At 35.0% G+C, this 22,699-nt stretch overlaps 3 protein-coding genes across 4 annotated transcripts; 1 reads left to right on the forward strand and 2 right to left on the reverse strand.

Moving 5' to 3' along the window:
• Positions 1-82: 82 nt before the first annotated feature.
• On the reverse strand, positions 83-3,335 carry LOC149936333 (1,5-anhydro-D-fructose reductase-like). Of its 2 annotated transcripts, XM_090180672.1 has the most exons (10): positions 3,215-3,335; positions 2,989-3,063; positions 2,190-2,357; positions 2,012-2,128; positions 1,872-1,952; positions 1,554-1,804; positions 897-978; positions 359-442; positions 224-303; positions 83-167 (listed from the first exon to the last, which is right to left on the reverse strand). In XM_090180672.1, exons 1-10 carry the CDS (start codon positions 3,251-3,253, stop codon positions 122-124), a joined length of 1,023 nt encoding a protein of 340 aa, XP_090036798.1. In that variant the 5' UTR covers positions 3,254-3,335; the 3' UTR covers positions 83-121. The 2 variants fall into 2 exon arrangements, with proteins under 2 accessions (XP_090036798.1, XP_090036799.1); XM_090180673.1 differs by lacking the exon at positions 83-167 and having other exon boundaries at positions 914-978.
• A 6,354-nt stretch (positions 3,336-9,689) lies between these two features.
• Positions 9,690-11,959, reverse strand: LOC149936334 (1,5-anhydro-D-fructose reductase-like). Its single transcript, XM_090152858.1, has 10 exons — positions 11,877-11,959; positions 11,647-11,814; positions 11,467-11,583; positions 10,738-10,818; positions 10,567-10,683; positions 10,371-10,501; positions 10,220-10,301; positions 10,075-10,158; positions 9,855-9,943; positions 9,690-9,792 (listed from the first exon to the last, which is right to left on the reverse strand). Exons 1-10 carry the CDS (start codon positions 11,943-11,945, stop codon positions 9,747-9,749), a joined length of 984 nt encoding a protein of 327 aa, XP_090008984.1. The 5' UTR covers positions 11,946-11,959; the 3' UTR covers positions 9,690-9,746.
• A 5,460-nt stretch (positions 11,960-17,419) lies between these two features.
• Positions 17,420-22,034, forward strand: LOC149936335 (putative glutamate receptor). The gene is made up of 8 exons (XM_090153664.1): positions 17,420-17,491; positions 17,560-17,663; positions 18,434-18,524; positions 18,585-18,746; positions 18,898-19,024; positions 19,087-19,307; positions 19,966-20,255; positions 21,824-22,034. Exons 2-8 carry the CDS (start codon positions 17,620-17,622, stop codon positions 22,032-22,034), a joined length of 1,146 nt encoding a protein of 381 aa, XP_090009790.1. The 5' UTR covers positions 17,420-17,491; positions 17,560-17,619.
• Positions 22,035-22,699: the final 665 nt, after the last annotated feature.

Raw genomic sequence — 22,699 nt, forward strand, 5'->3', positions numbered from 1 at the left:
CGGAACATACCACGATCGTAAGAAAAACACTAACATCTAGATATGAGTAAAATTAGTGCATTGTCTAAATTTACACATTGAATTGGTATTCAATGGAGATTTAATTTGAAACTCTCGTACATTAAAATTCAATATTAAACGGATAAGAAGGATGTTCGTTAAAATTTCTGAAAAAATAAAAGCGTTTAATTTAGCGCAGGCTGCTTCTTTCCATTAAACTCACATATATTGAAAATAACGTTGCACTCGATCTCGACCTTTCAGTTGGTTCATTTCTTCCTCCGATAAATCGAAGTTAAAAATCTACGGAAACTAATATTGTTAACGTCGTAATACGTTGTTTAAAATTAAAACTTACCTCGAAATTTTCTTTTAATCTAGACGGTGTTATACTTTTAGGAATGACTAAGATGCCCCTTTGAACTAGGAACCGCAAAGCGATCTGTTCAAGAGATGGCGTGATGGAGACATCATAAAGGAATATAAGTATTGACCAGAACCCATAGAAGTACTACTACGTCTATGGGTTCTTGCTAATAGATAATATCAGAAGTATATGATATAATGTTACGATAAATACATAAATCTAGGCGAAAAAAATTATAGGTGTACTTTCGTAGGTAAAACTGCGTGTACGAAATCGTTGCTGAAAATTTACCCCGTGTATTTCTTCGGTTAAATATGTGAAAGAAAAATTACCCACCGCAACCATTTTTTTAAAAAAACACAGCGTTAACTTTCGAAAGTTGATGTTAAAGCGAATAACATATATAATAATAATAATCAGCTAGGCTAATACCCAAGGCACCACCTTAGGCCCAAGTCATGTAGCGACTCAGGTTGATCGCTATTTAATTTGAAGGGAAATATGATATACTTCTGGTGGAATGAAATACCTGAGCCGGAGATTTACCGCGGGACACGGCTATTTCATCGATGATAGGATCGGCTAAGACGGCGGGTTGAACGGGTGAGTCCCTAAACAAACAAAATTAATTGTTTTATTGAAAGATATGTAACGAAGCAATTTAAAACAAGTTAATTTCGGCGCAATCAGAAAAGGGAGTTCCTAGCCAATTCCTAAAAATCAGTACACTTATTACAGGCATATTAAAAGAGTACAGTCTTTGGCAATCCTAAATGTGTAATCAGTTAAGTTTTGTACATCGATTACGGAGAGTGATCAGCTCATCGCAGAAAAGTTTAAAAAACTGACGAAACGCTTCTGCAAATTGATTCTAGGTGGAAGCACTTTCTACTAAACCACCTCGTCTGGAATTTGACTGCCATCTATTGGCAGCAATGTATACTAAAATACGGTGTATACAAAATAATAAACAAGCCAAATAAACTTTTCAGATAATAGTAATTAGATAAACAATAACTAAGTGGACTTATATTATATTTCCCATATTAAAAATTTGGTCAAAGATTAAGTAAACCAAATATATCAGTATCAACATTGATGGTATAACATTATTGGTATTTTGTTTACTACGCCATTTAACTTGCTTTAAATAGAGCCACGCGGTATGAACGCTCTTTTGACTTACATTTTAACTCTGTTCATCAAATTGTATTGACGCAACTGTGGCGACCCCAAAGGTGCGTAGGCAGTCACGCTGATGCCTAAATTTCGGCAAAACCGGAACAATTTATCTTGTTGTAAATATACGTGACATTCTACCTGAACATTGTCGGGTTTAATTTTAGCGTAATCGAACACTTTCTTAATTTGTTCGCTATTAAAATTCGACAAGCCGATGCTTTTCACCAGTCCCTTTTCGACCAAAGACTCCATAGCCTAGATAACGAAGTGAATTAACTTTGGGGGAAAAACACCGAAAATATTGGTTAGTTGACGACATTACCTTCCAAGTATCAATATGGCTGACATCTCCAAATACTAGTTTTCCGTCTCTAACAGGCAGAGTTTCATTGTCGGATAAATACTAACAAATAGTCGAGTTAAGGAACGAAGTTAATTCAAACCAACGACACAACAAGATACCTGAGTGCATACAGGACGATGTATCAAATAGAGGTCGATATACGAAAGTTGAAGAGCTTCCAAAGAACGACGAGCGAAGTGGATTACTTTTTCCGGGTCATGACCATTGAAAGGCAACTACGAGAAAAATCTAGATATCAACCAAGGACAATCTCTATTTAGCAAACCGTGGCCAAACCTTTGTAGTTATAAAAACGTCACTCCTTTTAACCAGACCCTTATCAAAGGCGATTTTCAAGGCCTCACCAATGACCGCTTCGTTTCGGTAGTTAAAAGCCGTATCAATGTGCCGGTAACCTATTTCCAAAGCACTCAGAACCGCCGCTCTAATATCTTCATTGGAAGCCTTAACGTTTAAATTAGTATTAAAAACTTTTATCTAACTTCACAAGTTAATAATTATAATAACATAAGTAACATAATAACAATAAGTATGATAACTAACGAGATTTACAACCAAACTGATTTTCATAGTTATTGCGTAATCAAGATGTTTTCTCAGCACAGAGCCCTCTAGGGTCTAAAATACGCGAGACTTCCGCTAAGCTGAAATAGCTGGTTTCCGATAGATAGGCGGAATATTAGGCTAAAATGATAAAAATTAAAAAAGGTTTTTCTCGGCGCCACGAGCTCATGTTTTTTATCACGCGTGATTTGCACGCGGACTTCGAAACAAAGCCAAAGCGCTCCGCGACTCCAGAACGTGCTATCCGATATTAGGCTTAAATTTTAACCAAAAAGTAGTTAGCTAAAACGGTCCAGCTTGAAGAGAGTATCAGTGCCGAAAAAAGGTTCGGTTAGAAAATTAGCATTAAAGCAATAGGAAGTGTCATACTTTAGTTATTATGTTACTTATGATAATAATAATAATAATAATAATCAGCTAGGCTAATACCCAAGGCACCACCTTAATCCTAAGTCATCAAGCGACTTTTAAAGCCATTAATTCAGGTGGCCGGGTTAATTCTAAAACTTACTTTGGAAGTGCCCAATCCTATCATGGGCATCAAAGCTCCAGATCGCAGCTTCACGGAGTACGAAGCCATTACAGTCTGAAACGATTATGACTTTGAAAGCGAAATTGTTCATGCTATTTGATAAAAAAAATATTCAACTGCCAGTCTTCCCGACCTCACAGAGAGAGATTTCAAACGGTTTATTTTTAAATGATGATATATAGTAGAAAATTTGCTAGACGATTACGGTTTTATACTTTACGAATGGTGAGGTTGTTTCCTTCATCGAGCGTACAAAACGTCTGCATCAATGGGGCTGCAATTTCAAGGTTTCCTAAGCTTCGTTTACATTACACGTGTTCCCATTACCAGCTGCAGCTTTTTGAGTTTATTCTGAAGTGAAAACACGCCATTAAAAGTACGTGGATTTTGTATTTAGTTTTTCCAAAAGATTTCATTACGCATTCGGATAAACTACATAATTATTCACCATAAATCAAAAAATAATAATTATTGAATTCGTTACGCGACTAGGCAACTATGATAAATGGTTACTGTTTTTTACTATATCTCTCTACATATACGTAAGCATGTTTATATACATAATGTCACGCTAAAATTTATCGATGATGAAACAATTAATCTTAATATGGTATCCCTAGCGCTAACAAAGGTGAAAGAAGGGTCTCGTCTGATGGTATGTATATGATCACCCGGGGTTTGGGGTTGTGTCTAGGGGATGATAGGTTTCAGTGAGTAAAGAACTTAACAATCGGGTGTCCAAACCATATATTTCAGTTATCAATATTAATGTAATACACAATAAAACAAGTAATGACGCTTAAAACAATTCAAACAACAATTTACCCTAAAATATTAAAATATTTATGCAAATCATGCAATATACACTAAAATAATATAATTTTCACGTCGCCGGCTTATATTTAAAATGGGGTGGGGGTTCTCTCTCTGTCGGTAGATAAACAGTAGCACCATAAACGTTTAATAGCTCACCCTGTCGTTGGTCGTGCGCGCACTTTGGCTTTGACGGTGGTCCACTCGGATAATCGTGGTCTAAGCAACTTTCGCCTACTTGTACCTCTAGGTATCTTTTTCTCAGGACTTATCCGCCGTTACTCTTATTTTCCTAACTTTAGCTCCTCGCACTCGCTGTCCAAACGTCCTCCTTGACACTCGTCCTTCGACTCTTCGTTTCTTCGCCAGTCGCCCTCGTGTCCAGGGTTTTTCTTCTGGGTCGAGTTTTGTTTATATTTTTTTTGATTGAATAAAGTTGAAAGAACGGTATAGTAAAGATGGTTAAAGCTCTGTTGATTGGTGGGAAAATAGTGGTATGACGAAAAGTGGAGAGTTGGAAGTCGAGGGACTATGAGCTCCTTGGAGAAATATATATTGTCGGTGGAGGACCATTTATTGGTTTTTATGTTGGAAAGGCGTAAGAGTTTCTTTGACGAAGCCGAATGTTCGACGGGTATTGAGAGAGAGAGCGAGAGAGAGAGAGAGAATTCTTTCGCGTCCAGTAGCGCAAATTGGGAGCGGGGAATTCAAATACAATGAGGGGGTACACTTAAAAAAACCAATAAACACACTGCAAATAAAAAGTCCACCACTAGATCACTATTGTACACATTTGAAGCACATAGAGGTGCTATAGAGGTAAACCATTGTGATCTGCATGCGTTCTCTTAAATTCAGTTGATGTACCTTATGTGCACTATAAGAGTTCATTGTGATCCGTAAGTGCTCAAGGTACACATGGAGAACATGTCACACTTTTGGAATACTTGTTTGTATAATTTGGTACGCTACATAATCCCTTTTGGAGCACTCGTGAATACATTATATGGCACATATCCTAATCATTTGAGTTTACATAAAGATCACTTAGTGTATTTTCTTATTTACCTCCATTTAATCTGATGATGAAATCTATACTGACCTAGACAGACTATTAATTGTTTTGAAGAGGCACACACATTTTAATAAAAGAAATTAAAAATTTAAAAATTACATGTATATTTGCAGAGGGGTGCAAAAACCCAAGTGCCAGGGATAAGGGCCGCGAGCGCTACGACAGGGCTGTACCGCCGCGTTCTTTGCCAGTTCCTAATCATTTGAGTTTACATAAAGATCACTTAGTGTATTTTCTTATTTACCTCCATTTAATCTGATGATGAAATCTATACTGACCTAGACAGACTATTAATTGTTTTGAAGAGGCACACACATTTTAATAAAAGAAATTAAAAATTTAAAAATTACATGTATATTTGCAGAGGGGTGCAAAAACCCAAGTGCCAGGGATAAGGGCCGCGAGCGTTACGACAGGGCTGTACCGCCGCGTTCTTTGCCAGTTCGTAATTTTGAGTTTTTTTCTAGAAATGTTTTGCGTGTATTTGGTTTTTGAGAAGAGCGCCTAACTTTCAAGAATTATGAATTTTTATTTTTCTTTAATGTTGTTCTGGTTTCAGTTGAGCAAGTTGGTACACTGCAAATCTTTATGACATCTAAAGAGCACCTAAAAACATCGGTTGAACACATAAAATGCCTTCATATGTCTTACAAATATGTTAATTATGTATGACTTAGATGCTATTTACATATTTACAAATTCAATACAGATGTTCAACGTGTACTCTAAATGGTCTAATCCGTACTCTATATGTCCATAAGACATCTGTTGAACATGGAACATCTATGTTGCATCTGAAAGGTCGTTTAAGGAGCGCCTGTGTTACATATTAATACCAAATTACATATGTCTGGCCCTCTTGTTGAGAGAGCTGACCGCGGTTTTCAAAGAGTAACGGTTAGGTCGTGGTTCACTCATCGGACTTTGCCAGAAATTGCCATGCAGATAAAATTATCATCACAACAAATAAGTAAGTAGAATTTAAAAATAATTAAGTAATACTTAAGTAAATAATGAAGTCATTAAAGTTGAGTAAATATATGCATTGTATTTTTCATATAAACAAATGGCCTAGGCTTAAGTAAATACGGGAAAAGTTTTAAAAATATAGCACACCTAAAGTGACCTAATAGTATTTTCAGTTATAAACAACCTTACCCAATACTGACTAACAATAATTAGAGCAATAATAAGGCTGGTTAAATAATTTTGGATTCGATGGTATTAGATGGAAAATTTTCATTTAGGTGGATTTTTCAAATTTGAATTTGAAATTTTGATACCCTGCACCCTATACCATTTATTTAAAAGCTCAAACAATTTTTTTTTCAAATGTGAATAAACCCTCATTAAAAACAACTTTCCCCAAGTCTGAAACGTTTTGTAGTTTAAAAATAAAGTGGTTAAATATTTTTGGGTTCAATAGTATTTCTGGGTGAAACATTTGCATTAATTAAAGTTATCGTGTTGAACGGAGCTTCAGTGTTTTCAGAATTATATGTAAGCGAGGTTGCCTTTAAATATAGTTGAAAATAGGCATTGTTAATCTGTGTTCACCTATTGATTATGGTAGGAGATAGAAATTTTTAATTTAGGCAACTTTTTGAAATTTGAGTTTTAAATTTTGATACTCTGCACCATTATCATTTATTTAAAACTCAAATTTTAAAAAGTGGTCTAAATGGAAATTTTCCATATCTTACCATAATCAATGGGTGGACACAGACTGGCAATGCCTATTTTCAACTATATTTAATCGCAACTTCCCTTACATTAAATTCTGAAAACACAGAAGCTCCGTTCAACATGATACTTTTAATAAATGCTAATTTTATCCAGAAATACAACTATTGAAGCCAAAAATATTGAGCCACTTCATTTTTAACTTGCACAGCCTGAAAATTGCTTGAGCTTTTAAATAAATGGTATAGGGTGCAGGGTATCAAAATATCAAACTCAAATTTAAAAAAACTACCTAAATGAAAATTTTCCATCTCCTACCATAATCAATAAGTGAACACAGACTGATAATGATTATTTTTAATTATCTTTAAAGGCAATTTCCATTACGTTTAATTCTGAAAACACTGAAGATTGTTCAATGCATAACCGTTAATTTATGCAAATTTTTCACACCGAAGCAGATTTATTGAACTCAAAAACAATTTCACCATTTTCATTTTAACCTACACAGCGATTCAGACTTGGGGAAGGTTGTTTTTAGTGAGGGCTGAATCACATTTGAAAAAAATTCTTGAGCTTTAATTTAAATAAGTGATATATAGGGTGCAGAGTATTAAAATCTCAACAAAGGTCAAGCTTTTGTTGGCAATTGTAATTGAACCCTCATTAAAAACAACCTTACCTAACTTAACCAAGTTTGGCTAGCTGTGTAGGTTAACAAATAAAGCGGTAACATATTTTTGGTGAAAAATTTACATTTATTATAGTTTTGTGATGAACGCAGATTCAGTGTTTCCAGAATTAAATGTAAGGGAAGTTGCCTTTAAATATAGTTGAAAATAGGCATTTTTATTCTGTGTTCACCCATTGTTTATGGTAGGAGATTGAAAATTATCTTTGAATCTTTCTTCTATGTGATAACCTTAATATATGCAAATTTTAACCCAGAATCACAATTATTGAACCCAAAACATATTTAACCACTTTTTTTTAACAAACGCAACTATAAGCTTCAGTGTTTATAACCTGCAATTTAAGAGAAGTTGCCTTTAAATATAGTTCTTTTTTAGTCTGTGAACACCTATTGTGTAAGGCACCATTTAAAAAAATAATTAGGATTTTTTTATTTTGAAATTTTAGTAGTTATTTAAATCTTTTCTCTATTTTTTGCAATTGCATTTAATCATAACTGTTGGAAGACCAAAAACCCGCCTTAAACCCTAGTGATTAAGGTTCATTTATTAAAATTATTTTATTGTTTAGCTGCAGTACACTCAAAGAAGACATTGAAGAGTTTCAATTATGAAATATTTTGGCAGTATTTATTAAAATCAAGATTGAAGAATATTAAACTGGTGGAATTTGTGTAACGTTATAAGAACTACTAAATTTTAAATAGCCAGAAAACTTACATTTTGTTGAAATTAAAAAAAAGTAAATGTAATTGATGTGGGCAGCATTGTAATTTAACCACTGTAAAAATTGTGAATCTATTTTTAGTAAATTTTGTTAACTTAAGCTGTTTTAATTCTATATAGGTGTACCACGTCTTTGAAATAAATTAGTTCATTCAATAATTTACTTTTATATATTTAAATCGAAAATTGCTATTCACATAACAAATTTGCTTAGGTCACTTATGAACACTTTTACCATGTAATAACTGATATTTTGGTTATGCATATGACAACAAGTGCTCTAATTTCTGGACACTTGTTTGCGTCCTTCAGGTGTTCTTTTAACATTCTTTAGGTATCATGAAGATTTCCAGTGAAGTGTCAGGGATTTGGAGGGGAGGGGTTGAGCCACACATTTAGTGTGATTATCCTTTTGCAGCCGCTCTGCACAGTGATCAGGAAGTGTGTTATAGTGTGCCACAAGTGAGCTAAAATTACACAATGTGATCCATAAGTGTGCAATAGGTGATCGAGTGAGCCAATTTTGTTGCGCTAGTGATCTGATAGTGTACCAATTTCACACTCATTTAGATCACATCCGGATTGTATAAAGACCGCATGCAGATCACATGAGTATACTAGAAAATCACTTGAGTACCCTCAAAGAACACTTAAATGTACATATGCCAATAGAGTTCCCTTTGTGTTCCCCATGTGGTCAAGTGAGCTAATTTGGTTGCGCTAGTGTTCTACTAGTGAGCCCCTTGGATCACTCAAAGAACGGATAAATATCGCACATAGCTCATATTGGCACACTATTTTCACACTCAACGTACATGTGCCAAAAGTGATCTATAAGTGGTTAGTGATCCAATTTTGTTGCGCACCTTCGGTGCTCCAGAGGTGTGCCTTTAGTGATGTATAAGTGAACCTTTTATTTGCAGTGCATAGAATGCGATGGTTTGGCGTGGACACCCGCGAGGAGATGAGAAAATACAAGCGTGTGTTAACATTTAAAAATGCGATACGGGAGAACGAGAATCTTCTTTTACAGCTGGTGACTTAAATAGGGGGGAGAGTGGGGGATGGACGGACCGTGGCCTTTGGTCCTCCAAGCCACTCTTAAGGGCGACTCTGCGAAAGACCTAGGGGGCGTTATTTGCAGAGTTCGGGTGGTAAACCTGTCAACCGTCATGCAGAGCGTACAGTGCTCATACACGACTATTGATAGTTTCAATTCGAAAATTGAAAACAAACGTTTTATTGTATTTTACTGTTTCTTGTTATATGGTTCCGAAACTAAAAATTGCTTTAAAGTTATAAAGAAAGATTTCGAAAATAAAAAACATCATCGAGAAATACAAAATTACAATTAAACTGAAATAAAAAATAAATGCGAATAAGCTAATTAAATTGGTCCATTAAAAAATATATTCAATAAATGTCAACGTGACATCCAAGGGACTATTTTAAATGTGATACATTTTTAAATGTGACAATAAATAAATATAAATATAAATATAAATCATATTCTTAACTAAAGCCACTTTTACTATATTTTGGAATACAAATATAAAATTTAGTATTGAAAGATAATTTAAATAACAGGAATGTTTCGTTGTTGAATTTTACATTTAATATTTATGGATGACGTCACGTAACGTCACACTATAAAGCCTTGTTGGTGTAAAACCAACTAATTAATGTTATCTTTATCCTTAGATCTATACAAAACCCATTATCAAAACGTATCTAGATTTGTACGCGTATTAAAATTCGATATTAAATGGATAAAAAGGATGTTCTGTGAAGCCCCTGCAATAGCACAAAATATGTTTAATTTCCGGAACGTCTACTATACCAGTTATTTCACTTACGAATTGTAAGTTATGCTAAAATAACGCAAGCCTCGATCTAGACCTTTGATTAGAATCATTTCTTCCTCCGTCAAATCAAAGTCGAAAATCTTGCAGAGAAAAATGAAAATAAATTTAAATGTTTTTAATTTCAAATTAATGACACCCCAGGATTGTCTTAACATATTTTCCCTAAGTATAACTAAATAAATCTGCTTAAAAGTGCTTTCTTATAGCTTACCTCAAAATTTTCCTTCAATCTCGCAGGTGTTATACTTTTGGGGATAACTATAATACCTCGCTGAACTAGGAACCGCAGAGCGATCTGACGATGTGGATACAATTTTTAATTGCACAAATATGAAATGTGATAATTTGAGGCGTACCTGTGCCACTGTTTTTCCTCTTTTGTCGGCAATCTTTTTCAGAATTGGGTCAGCTAAGGCGGAAGGCTCCTCAGGTAAGTCTCTATAACGATACAGAAAAACGTTCATCATCTGCAGGATATATTTTCTATATCACCGTAGAATGTCGTACATTTTTTGGTTTTTCTTAAGGTAATCGTGCCATTGCGGAGATCCCAAAGGGGCGTAAGCGGTCACGCTGATTCCCAAATTTCGACAAAATTTAAAAAATTTCTCTTGTTGCAGGTAAATGTGGCATTCAACCTGCCGGTAAAAGAGTCTGTTCGCAATAACAATGAGAGTAAAAGGAAATAAATATTTAAATTTACCTGAAGATTGGAGGGTTTAATCTTAGCGTGATCGTACACGTTTTTAATTTGTTCGCTATTGAAATTCGACAAACCGATGCTCCTCACCAATCCCTTCTCGACCAAAGACTCCATAGCCTACGAAGAGTAATTAGTGGCGATGTTAAGCTAGCAGAATGGTTCAGTCATTACTTTCCAAGTTTCGACGTGGTTCGAATCTTCGGTCAAAAGTCGACCATCTCTGATAGGCAACGTTTCTTTATCGGACACGTACTAATAGAGATTTAAGCGCTTTTAGAAACTTCGTTATACCATAAGTAAAATAAACATAATAAGAATGACAGTTTCTATTAACACAATGATAATTTTGTATTAATAATTGGTTCGTCAATGAACATATAAATCATTACGTCGTTACGGATTAGGAAATTTGTTGCAATCTGCTACTAGTCTTTGGAAGCGTCTGGTAACCATTACCCGAGAAATTTCATCTGAAGGATCAGCCAAGGCTTCAGTGGCGTAGCTGAGAACTCAGAGCCCCCCCCCCGCAAAACCTCTATGAGGCCCCCCTTTTTAATTTTTTAATGGTTAGCCGGGGCCCCACCCGAAGCTCGAGGCCCCCCTGAAGCTTGAGGCCCCCCCGCACTGCGGGCCTTGCGGACCATCAGCTGCGCCACTGCAAGGCTTATTCAAAAATGAAACGCTTTTAACAATAAATATAACGGTTACGTCGAGAATGATAAATTATTAAATAAGCTTCGGTTTTGCGAATAATTAATATTGAATTTGAGACCTAAGCATGTTTTCACTCTTATTTATCGCCACTTGGCACTAATTTTGTCACTCCCAAATCGTTCAGTGTCATACTGGCGTATATTATGTTACTTATGGTTATATTGAGTAGCCAAAAATTGCAATTACTCGCGTTGCAATCGGCCAGTGTATCAAATAGAGATCGATGTAAGAAACTTGCAGCGCATCCATAGAACGTTTCAGAAAGTGCGCTACTTTATCCGGTTGTTGCCCATTGTATGGCAGCTGTCAAATTGATGAATTTAGGTGACAAACGGACAAAAGTGATTTTGAAAAAAGAGTTCAAACCTTTGTGGTTATGAAAAGGTCGCTCCTTTGAACCAGACCCTTGTCGAAGGCGATTTTCAAGGCTTCACCGATGACCTCTTCGTTCATGTAGTTAAAAGCCGTATCAATGTGCCGGTAACCTATTTCCAAAGCACTCAGAACCGCCGCTTTAATCTCTTCATTGGAAGCCTTACCGTTTAAATAAAGTGATAAAATTCTATCAAACTTTACAAGTTAATTTTAGAACTTACTTTGGAAGTGCCTAGTCCGAGCATAGGCATCAAAACCCCAGAACGAAGTTTCACCGAGTACGAAGCCATCGCAGTCTGAAACGATTATGCGATTTGGATGGGAAAATCAGCAAATATTTTTATCTTTCAAGGCTGATTTGAAATCTCGATTATCTGACCTTCGGGAAACGTTCAAGCGGTTTATTCAAAAAGCGAGGCGCGTATGAACGTTTTAGATCTAGAGAGACGCTGCATCAATTTCGATTTATGCTCCCTCTACCCCCATGAAGCGTAGTAGGAAAAATTAAAAGTATTCTTACCCGTTGAGTAACCATACCTTTTCGACAATATTCAACAAAAAACACCGTGCTAACGAATATATCCACTGCTGACGTGAAATTTTAATTTAATTAATTTTAATACGTTATTAGAATTATCCAATTTCATGCATTGTTTCTTTAATCCCAAATCATATCACATGAAGCAAATACCAAGTATTTATAATTCCAATTAGATAACCTCAATCAAACAATATTTTTCACAGGCATTTAAAGAGTAAGTTGCATATAGATTTTCGGAATAGAAACATAACTACTTTATATTTTTCTTGTTCATTTTATCATGAGCTTTTCGAAAATGTTACTCACTTGATGAAATACCGTCGTTAAGTTTATTTAATATTAGTTTAATACCCGTAATAAAATTTACGTGTAGTGTCCCGCTGCGTCTTTTATTTTGAACGATAATTTTACCTCACTTAGTTTGGTATGTCATTGACTAATTTTTTTTAATTCCCACTGCATCTGGTAGATTACGTAGTTCTCACTTTACTACGAAGATCATTCTTGTAAAATCCTTGGTATATCTAAAGAATAACCTTAGACCAAGAAACATAGGGTACATATTTCGCACCCGAAGCTTCGTTGCAGCTGCCTATTTCCTATTTATCTCGCACTGTGTCGCTAGTAGCGAAGGTGAGTCAATTTGTATTGGCTATTTGAGTCACGTGCACAGCCCTACAATCTGTCAGCACATGGCCTGCAACAGCGTGGCTCCACAAAACGAAATTTCGGGTATGTTTTTTTAATATTTGTGTCCCTAAAATATTAACAAAATATAAAATAATTTAAAAATATGTAACTCTTAGCTAATTATTTTTTTCAAGTTCTTTAAAAAACGTTATCTTTATCTCTCATGGATGGCGCCTATTGACTATCTGTATCACCTAACCCCCTCTCCCTACCGCAGCCGCAAGAAAAAGCCTCGCCAAAAAATAAAGCGTTCGTATGCTATGAGAGAGGCGTTCGTATGCTATGAGAGAGACGTCCCTGTGTTTCTTGGTCTAAGGAATAACCATGTAAGCACTCGCGTACAAAATTCAGTAGTATATAAAATTTCATGGTTCTATAGGAGATTTTTTGGATTCAATCACGGAATCAGTAGCATCTGCATTTGGTATCCAAGCCTAAACTCTATGTTGGGGATAGCGGCCAATGATCGAGAAAACACGTGTTAGCAATGACATGAATCACCACGTTAAAATTCAAACTGTTTTGGAATTCTACAAATTATTTCTACGAAACGGAAAGCATCGAAACTTTCTATTTGGGTATTTTAAACGTACGCGCTTCGTTTAATAACAAAATGAAGTCGGTAACGAATAATTTGCAACTTACTCTTTAAGTTTATTTATTGACACGGTAAACAAATACTTTTGTGAGTAGACTAAAACTAAATAAGTGATAAAGCCACCACATTACGAAAGAGCGTATAACCATAGTTACGAAAATTCCTCTGTATTGTTTTACGTTCTAAAATACAAAATATATCTGGAGACAAGGACGTATTTTACGAATCAGGACATTAAACATTTACCAACTGATACCAAACTTTGAGCTGTATTGAAGGATTGAGATTGTTATTTTGAGAATACTATTTTTCTATGGTATTTTATTACAAATATTATTATCTAGTTAAGCTTGAATAGAAGTGAAGAGAAGCACATTGTGAAAAACTAAATGAAAAGAGACTTAAAACGGTTTTAAGTCTCTTTTCATTTAGTTAAGCTTGAATAAAATAAATCTTATACACTAGATCATTAACGTTTTAACTCATCTAATACTCTTTAATATTCCTTTAATATAGAAAATGATGTCTTAGCACAATGCTACGAAAGCAATACAAAGCTGCGAAACTTTCAATGATTTCACTTTAAAGACACCAAAACAATTTATTATAAAAATTTATCAAAACACTCGTTGCAAAGCAGCCTACTAATAATTTTGGGTTTTTGAAAATAATGCCATTAATTACTTTTAAAAATATCACTTTCCCATTTTCCAAAATATCAATTTAGCGCCCTTCGAACTAAATAGTATTAATTAATTATATTAAATAATATTCGGGAAAAGAACATTGCCCCCCCCCCCCCCCTGTACCACCGTTACAACGCCACTGCTATACGCGAGTTATATAGAGAGTTTCCATAATAGAGTTTTTTCCAGAGTCATATAAATACAATATTTCAATATGTATTTTTTAGGTTAATGTAGCGTTTTTATGTTGTATAGCCTCTGGCATTATTATACCGAAAAAAGTTTAGATTCCTTTAGCATTGTTTCTCGAATTAAAAATAGTTTTTAATGTTTTTCTAATTTTTGTTTAGTGCTGTAGTTCGGAAAATTCTTCGCGGAAAATGACCGAGGCCTTTTATCCGAAAACGTTTCCGTATTTTTCGGAAAAAAATAAAAAAATAAAAATATTGTTTGCAAATTTAAATAAAGCGGCATTTTCACCTCATTTTTTCGAATCTAAAAGTAAAACTAAACCTCTAGAGTAGTTTAAACTGATTAACAATGTAACACTATTAATGTTTTGTAGTATGTTTGCGGTTATTAGACATTTTATATCGATAAAATTTAAAACATTAAAAACCCTTAAAAATAAATTTATGTTTCAATATTTTATTTTTCCGATTTGCGGAAAATTTTCCGTTAAATTAACAAGACTATTTTTATTACTATGAGATTAACGTAAGGAGGTAAGAGGTAGTGCGCTGTTGGCTCTCATGGTATGAAGGGCTTACCACCAGCATCTTGCGCAAATTAACGTGGCTCCCTAAATTAAAGTCATTAAAAGTCCACATTTATTAATTTAAATGTAAAATTTCTAAAGCTTGATCCTGCGACGGTCCAATAGCAGGATACTTAGATTGACACTTCTATCGTCCGGGACATTTTATTCGTTTGTGGATAAAAATATATAGTGATTATTTCTTATCCAAACGCCGACCTCTACCAGGAACTGCCTAATTAGCGTTATTAATTACGTAATACATTACGTAATGTCATTATAAATATTAACCAATTTTATTAATTATTATTCATTTACTCATTGTTTATTTGCATATTCTGAGAGCGAAAAGAATTAATAAATTACAAGAAATTGAGTATAAATTCAAATGTAAACTGGTCTTGCGAGACCTTGAAACATAACGTATTTAAAAAAAAAAACCCTCAACATTAAAAACATAAAGTTTGTATGTATAATAATTTTTTTTTACATAACCATTTATATTTTCTCCCCGACAGCCCAAACCTTTTTACCTCTCTGAGTTAACTTGTTGAAGGAGAGCTATTGCCTTCTCCGTGTGTGTCACGGTTTTCGCAGTTGACGTCACGGGATTGTGTTCTCATAGTGCTCGTAGTTTCCTAGTGCGTATTCGTGTGTTATGTTGATAGTTTTTGTATCGGTGTGCGTTTGCGTTGTGCTGTTGATAGTCACTGTTTTGACATTATAAAGGGAATTTGTGAAAAACGTAGAAATATTCGTGACGGACGGGAATTGATCCCGGTTCTTATAGGCATGAGAACGAAACTGTTTCTAGCTGTCTCCACAACCGTATGTTGATTCATATCAAGAATATTATAGGCATTAGAACGAATTTAATATAAGCGAAAAATAAACTTAATTTGTGCCGGACGGGAATCGAACCCGGTTCCATTGCATGGTAGGCACCTGCTTGTAGACCGAGACACCAACTCGCTGCTCGTATTGCATATACTCTCTCATCTTGACTTTAAATAATAGTAATGGATATTAATTTAATTATATTAATAATGGTCAATCCGTGTGTTTGTAAAATATGTTTTGTAAGTATGGTTTTTAATAATTTATGAAAAAAAACCTGTTTGTATGCAAATTTATTAAAAACTAGGCCTTTTGTTGTACATATTTTTTGTTTATAAGTGGCGTCTCTAATTTATAATCCCCAGCAATAAAACGCCAAATATTATTTTAAATTTTCATTTCGAATTTGACTCTCTTTTTATTAATTAACGATGAAGTCGGAAAATGACCGAGGCCTTTTTCCGGAAAATTTTCCGTATTTTTCCGAAAATAAATAAAAAAGTTTTAATTCCATGATTAGTCTAATATTGTTTTCAAATTTAAATAAAGTGGCGATTTCACCTTATATTTTCGAAACTAAAAGTAAAACTAAACCTCTAGATTAGTTTAAACTGATTAACAATGTAACACTATATTAATGTTTTGAAGTATTTTTACGGTTATTAGACATTTTATATCGATAAAAAGTTAAAAACATTAAAAACCCTTAAAAATAAATTTGTTTAAATTTTTTATGTTTCCGCATTTTATTTTTCCGGAAAATTAACAACTATACATTACGCCGGGAGTAGTGGCTCACTCCTGTAATCCCAGGCGTCCGGGAGGCAGAGTTTGTGGATGGTCGTGTGAGGACGACTACCAATTCCGCCACGGGTGTCCCCACCCCTGTCCCCACGTATCCCCCCGTTGGCGTGGCCGTTACACATATCTCGCCCTGATTAATCAGATGATGTTTCGCCGGGCTCGCGGTCTTCTCAGACTCAACCTCAGCCCTTTCTTCCTTGAATAAAAAAAAAAAAACTATACATTACATTTTACTTATGTAAAACTTTTTTCTTTATCGCGATGGAATTTTTGACGTTAGGTTTGTTAGCCCATATTAATTACCCGTTCGATTGGTAAGATGGGGATAGGCAACGTGCGATGAATTCACATTTCGAACGAGGAGAGGTACTATTTTGGTTTTCAAATTTGTTTAACGTACTTATTTATTCATAGAGAGAATTACTATGTTGAAACGATCCGTTGTCACCATGGTCTTTCTTTCTCGTGTCGCGTGCTTCAATCGCTTCGGAAAACGTCAGCAGGAACTTTATAGTATTAGCATTACACTGCATTGGTGTAAATGTTTTATGACATAGTGAAGAGGAAGTTAAAAGTTTTAATGAAAAAAAATCAAACTTTTTTTAATTTTGAATTGAAATCGTTGAAACCTCGGGTGAATTCAATTCCGAAATCGATATACTCGAAAATAAACCTTCGTCGCGTCATGAACATAAATGTAGTCGTTGTTAAGGAAAATGTAGCTTTTCCGTGCCATTGCAACTTTTAAGTGCCATTGCAAATAAAGATATAATCACGAATAAAGTTGCACTATATATTGGAATTATTATTCAAAGTGAGAGTGTAAAATGCGGATTGTTTTTGCACGCAGGTGCGAAATGTTTGATAATCCGTAGACGAATTTCAAAATGGAGAATGGACATATTCGAATAACGTTTGAAAAAGTGGGTACCCAAATAAAAGTATCAACGGATTGTGTAAGATTTGTTTTAATTTCCATTTTCGTTTTAAGTGGAGTCCATTCGTTCATTTGATAATGTGACAGGATAAATCACTTTCCCTTGAAGGACCAATGGCGGATTTAATAAATGCCGTCACTTCATCACTCAATCTAAGGTAATTAATTTCAAAAAGTTGCCACTAATTAGGTCCAATAAATGACCATTGATTAATTCCAATAAAGGGCTATTGATTAATTCCTATAAAGGACTATTAATTAATTCCTATTAATGATAAGTAATAAATTTAAAATGACGATTAATTAATTCCAGTAAATGACAAATAATAATTTAAAAATGTCAAATAATTATTTCCAATAAATTACCATTAATTAATGAAAATAAACTACGAATAATGTAATCCAATAAACTACAATCAATTAATTTCCATAAAAATTTAGTAATTAATTTAAAAAATAACCATAAATTAATTTCAATAAATGTTTAGTAATTAATTTATAAAATAACCATAAATTAATTTCAATAAATGTTTTAGTAATTAATTTAAAAAATAACCATAAATTAATTTCAATAAATTTTTAGTAATTAATTTAAATAATAACCATTAATTAATATCAATAAATGACCAGCAATTGATTTCAATAAATGGTCAGCAATTAATTCCAATAAATGAACATAATTAGCTCTATAAATAAACTTCCAAATTAAAAATAATAATTACTTCCAAATAATGACCATTAATTAATTCCAAATAAATTATCAGTAATTAATTCGAATTGTTTAACAGTTAACTAATTATAATTAATTAATTAATATAATTTCGAAAATTGTAAATTCCACTAAATTAGTTGTAAGAAATATTCAAAGAAAGCTTGAAATATGTTGATCGAACATCAGAACAAAACCTGAAGAAAATGTTTTTGACAGCTACTCGCTTGAGCGACCAGAGGGTCACGAATTCGGAAAGCTGATCAATGGCGGTAGTTGGACTGGAATGGTTGGGAAGCTACAAAGAAACGTAAGACTAAATCACGGTAAATCCCTCTGATAATATCTCTCATTAAGGCACTTTAAGTAGGAATCGGATTTAGCGGCGGGACCTTTGACCTTAACCTATCCTCGTTCTCAAGTGGTAGGATTCAGCCAATTCGTCGAAGCCGATTTCGATAACTTATTGCTATGGCAAGAAGACACCTCTCACCTACTCAAATGGGCCTACTTAAAACCATTCGATGGTTGGGTACGAAATTCATACTTACGATTGTGGAATGGGTGCCCAAATGGACAATCTTGACTTTACAAATTTTCCATTTTTGTAACTTGGAAATTTGGGTACCGGCCCCTTGGTCAGGTATCAATCAACGATTTAATCCGTAATTCCACGTCATTAGGTGTGGTTGTTATTTAGCACGTCTCTATTCGTGTTCAGTCTAACGGATGCCATTAGCAGGGTCACAAATACGTCATGGAATTTGTGGGACAGCTTTTGGGATTATTTCGCGATTCAATTGAAACAAGGTAAATTTTATGGAGTCGAATCAAGTGACCTCGAATGTACTCGTGATTTTCCAACACCGCAGCTAGACCGGATGGCTCTAAACTGAAAAACCATAATAGTGTCTTGTGGTTCTGTTGGTTATTCTTGACCATTATCATGACGAACGCCTTCGCGGGAGTGCTGATCAGTTTCCTCTTGAAACAAGGAGGTCCCCATCCCATTCAAAGGCTAAAAGACATTTTGGACTATCCCTCAGCGCGGCTGGTTTCGTCCCAAGGATCCCAATACGAACAATGGCTCAAAGTAAGTCCTTTAAATGTTACAAGGAATGCATTTATTTATATTTAGGGATAACGATTATGTTGAAAAGATTATGGAAGAATTTTCACCAGGGGGGAGGAGGAAAAACGTCACTGACGTGCGCTTCAAGGAACCAATGGGATATGGGGCTGATTTGATTTAGTAATAATCAGCTTGGCTAATACCCAAGGCCTAAGTCATCAAGGAACTTTTAGAGCCATTAATTCTGGTGGCCGGGTTACAATGCGTAGGAGGGTGGTGGCAAGCCCTTCACCCCACGCGAGCTAACTAACACTAACTATTGAAGTTAACTTCCACAAGTTTTTATGAAAGGGGAAACCGCTTAAACCAGTGGGGAGAGAACTTGCAAACTCAACGCGGAAGGAGTTGTTCCGAGTTTTCACCCAGTGCCACAAGCTGGGATCGAATCCGGCTCCTCTTGATGCGAGGTGAAAGTGCTAACCACTCCGCCACCCCATTTAGGAGAATGAGCTTACGTGCTTTCTTTGCGTTATGACGCCGTTATTTAACCAAAGGGTCCAACATTTTCAAATTTTAGTACAGCATTTTGAATTTTACGAATGTGGGGAACCGTAAAGTCTTGGACGACATGACGAACGGTGCTAATTGCACGATCTTAATAATGTTCAATTATAATTAGGAAAACGAAAATTCGTACGTAAAACAAATATACGCGGATATGTGCGAAAGAGGAGACAGTTTCTTACCGGTGGATGGCTTCAATTCTGACGAATTAATTCGAAGAATTGTCGAGAAGCAAGCCGTGGTTCTAACTGACTATTTCTCCGTTTTGGATATTTTAAAATGGCAACACGAGGATCACGGATTTTGCCGTTTCTACACAGTCAAAGAAAATACGAATCCAACTACTTTGGCCATGGCTTGGAGAAACGAGTTAAGTCCCCATTTAAAAGAAAATATCAACTACAGGTAGGTCACAAATTTTAATTTCTTTTCTGGCCCGAGAACTAAATAAACGCGGTTTATTTGGCTCAAGTTCGGCATGTTGAATCTAACCCGCTAATGAAAATCCCCGTAAAGTTATCTCATAGAGGTTTAATTGTAAGATGCTTTCGTAAACAACGAGATCAAACTCTTATAACTCAACCATTCCACATATCCGCCATCTTAATCCAATATGGCGGGCATTTTATTTTTAAAGAAGATATTGGTTTTGTATTAAAACCCAGGGTTACATTCCCCAAAATTTTCGAGTTTTGGTGAAATCGAAATTTTAATAAGGTGTTGATAGTTAGAAAAAGTACGGCCAAAAACCGATTTAATCTGAAATTGGTACCGCTATACTGTTTCCCTCAAAAGCCGGTAGATGGCTATACTGAAGCATTGTCTTCTTCGGTCTCGTACTAATCGCGCGAAATTTTGATTTTTAAATGTAATAGGGACTTGGCAGTGCTGCATCACAGTTTTTTTTTTCAATAGTTTTTATCGTGGGGAGAAAAATATGACCACAATGGCGGCCATGGCCAAAGCTACGGAGTGCCAAGTCTCTATAGCGGCCCAAATAAATCTTAATTGTTTGCTATTAAATTTGTTCACCATATGAGTAGCGTATGCTTGCTTAAGTTTTGAATAATATTATTAACTTCTGATTACACTATAAGTAAGAATGACACTTTCTATTGTTTCAATGCTAATTTTCCGACTGAAAAACCTTTTTCGACACTGACATTCTCGTCCTTGGTAATCATTGAGTTGGGAATATTAATCTAGAGGTCCAATCAAAACGTCGGATTTCAGTATTTCGCGAAACAAGTTTTTAAAAAATTGGAATACTGCCGTCTGCTCCCAAATGACGAGCAAGCTTTATCATTCTACCCGTGGCGCCGTCTATCTCTCAATGGTTCGTTCAAATAAGACGCGTTTTCCGGCAAAAATATTTTTTTTTTCTAAAATAATGGATGGCGCCATGGGTCATATGATAACATTCTCTCGTCACATTAGAGGAGACTTGTTTCGGGGAGCAGATTTGATTGTATCTCTGGATTAATATTCCCAACTCAATATTGGTAATAGTGTATTTCGCCATAATTTGGCAATAGGGGGCTCTCTGTGGATAACTTAAAAATGATTGCGCGATAGCTTTAAAAATCCGTCCGATAATGTTTCCTAATTAATATAAGTTACTTATGCTTATACTGAAGAAACCTGAGTTTAACGGCCACCATAATCGATCATAGCCGTAACTTTGGTTCATTTACTTCTGATAACAAATATAACTGGTGAACCTTGTCAGATTAAATTGATCTAGGTGTCTCACATTTGGAAATTTAGACGTCTTTCTTTAAATTTAATTGTTTATCTAAAATTTAAATGCAGTTATTTTAAATTTAATTATTTCTCTTAATATTTAAGGGGTGTTCTTTTATTTTATTGCATATAGGGTCAATTAAATGTATCCATTTTTAATTCGTGTACAATAAACTCCTATTATTATTTGGAAAAAAAAACATTTATTTTGTATTATTTTTATTTCCCAGAATAATTCGACTGGTGGAGGCTAACACAGTGGCCAAATCGATCGAGCGGGCTTCCCAAAGCGCCCTCTCTTGTTTAAAAGAAGAATTAGCCGAATCAGGAGAAAATATTTTAAAACTCAAATCATTCATGGGAATTACTCTTTTCTTATTTGGTTGTCTCATATTAGCCTTTATCTTATCATTGCTTGAAAAAATTAAAATTCAATTTTAAACCGAAATTGTAAATAAATTATCGCGGAGAGCGTTAGTTCTCCTTTATCGCGGTAGATGGCGATAGGTGACCAAACGTTACCAGAGTAGGATGTTGAAGTAAGCAGAGTTTCGACATATAGTCGACAGATGTCACTACGCTCGCCAATATTTCCACACGAGGGAATTTTGAATGGAATAAGCTAGACAACTCAATATGAAATATTAAAATACCAGATTTATTGGAAAACTTACCAATTGAATTTTATAATAAATATAGGGAAGTGATTATTCAAATGTACGCAAATAAACAGGGAACCTTTGAAGCATAAACAATCAAGGCAACAACAACAACAATAACTATGGTCTGTAATCACCTAATTCGTATTAGAATAATAATTCTTCGCTTCATCGCCCTTTTGTAGTTGGTGACCGGTTCGATTAGGCTCTCGCTCAATCGATGGCAGCGTTGCTTTTGTATTAAGATGGTCGCCATCCCGCGTTTTGAGCCACTCCGTAACGGATAGATCTAGGAGCGAGTGGAATTGCTAGAAATTGTCGGAGCGGAAAATCGTCGATTGGAGGAGACAGAAGTCGATGGCGGGCGACAGAAAAGAGTCCTCGACGCGCTTCGAGGAGCAAATCAATGCGGAGGAAGGAACGGAAGTACCCGAATGTACTCGAGAC

This window comes from Leiobunum rupestre, chromosome 7 (assembly GCF_980474605.1).
Source record: "Leiobunum rupestre chromosome 7, qqLeiRupe1.1.hap1, whole genome shotgun sequence".
In the NCBI taxonomy this organism is placed as follows: Eukaryota; Metazoa; Arthropoda; class Arachnida; order Opiliones; family Sclerosomatidae; genus Leiobunum; species Leiobunum rupestre.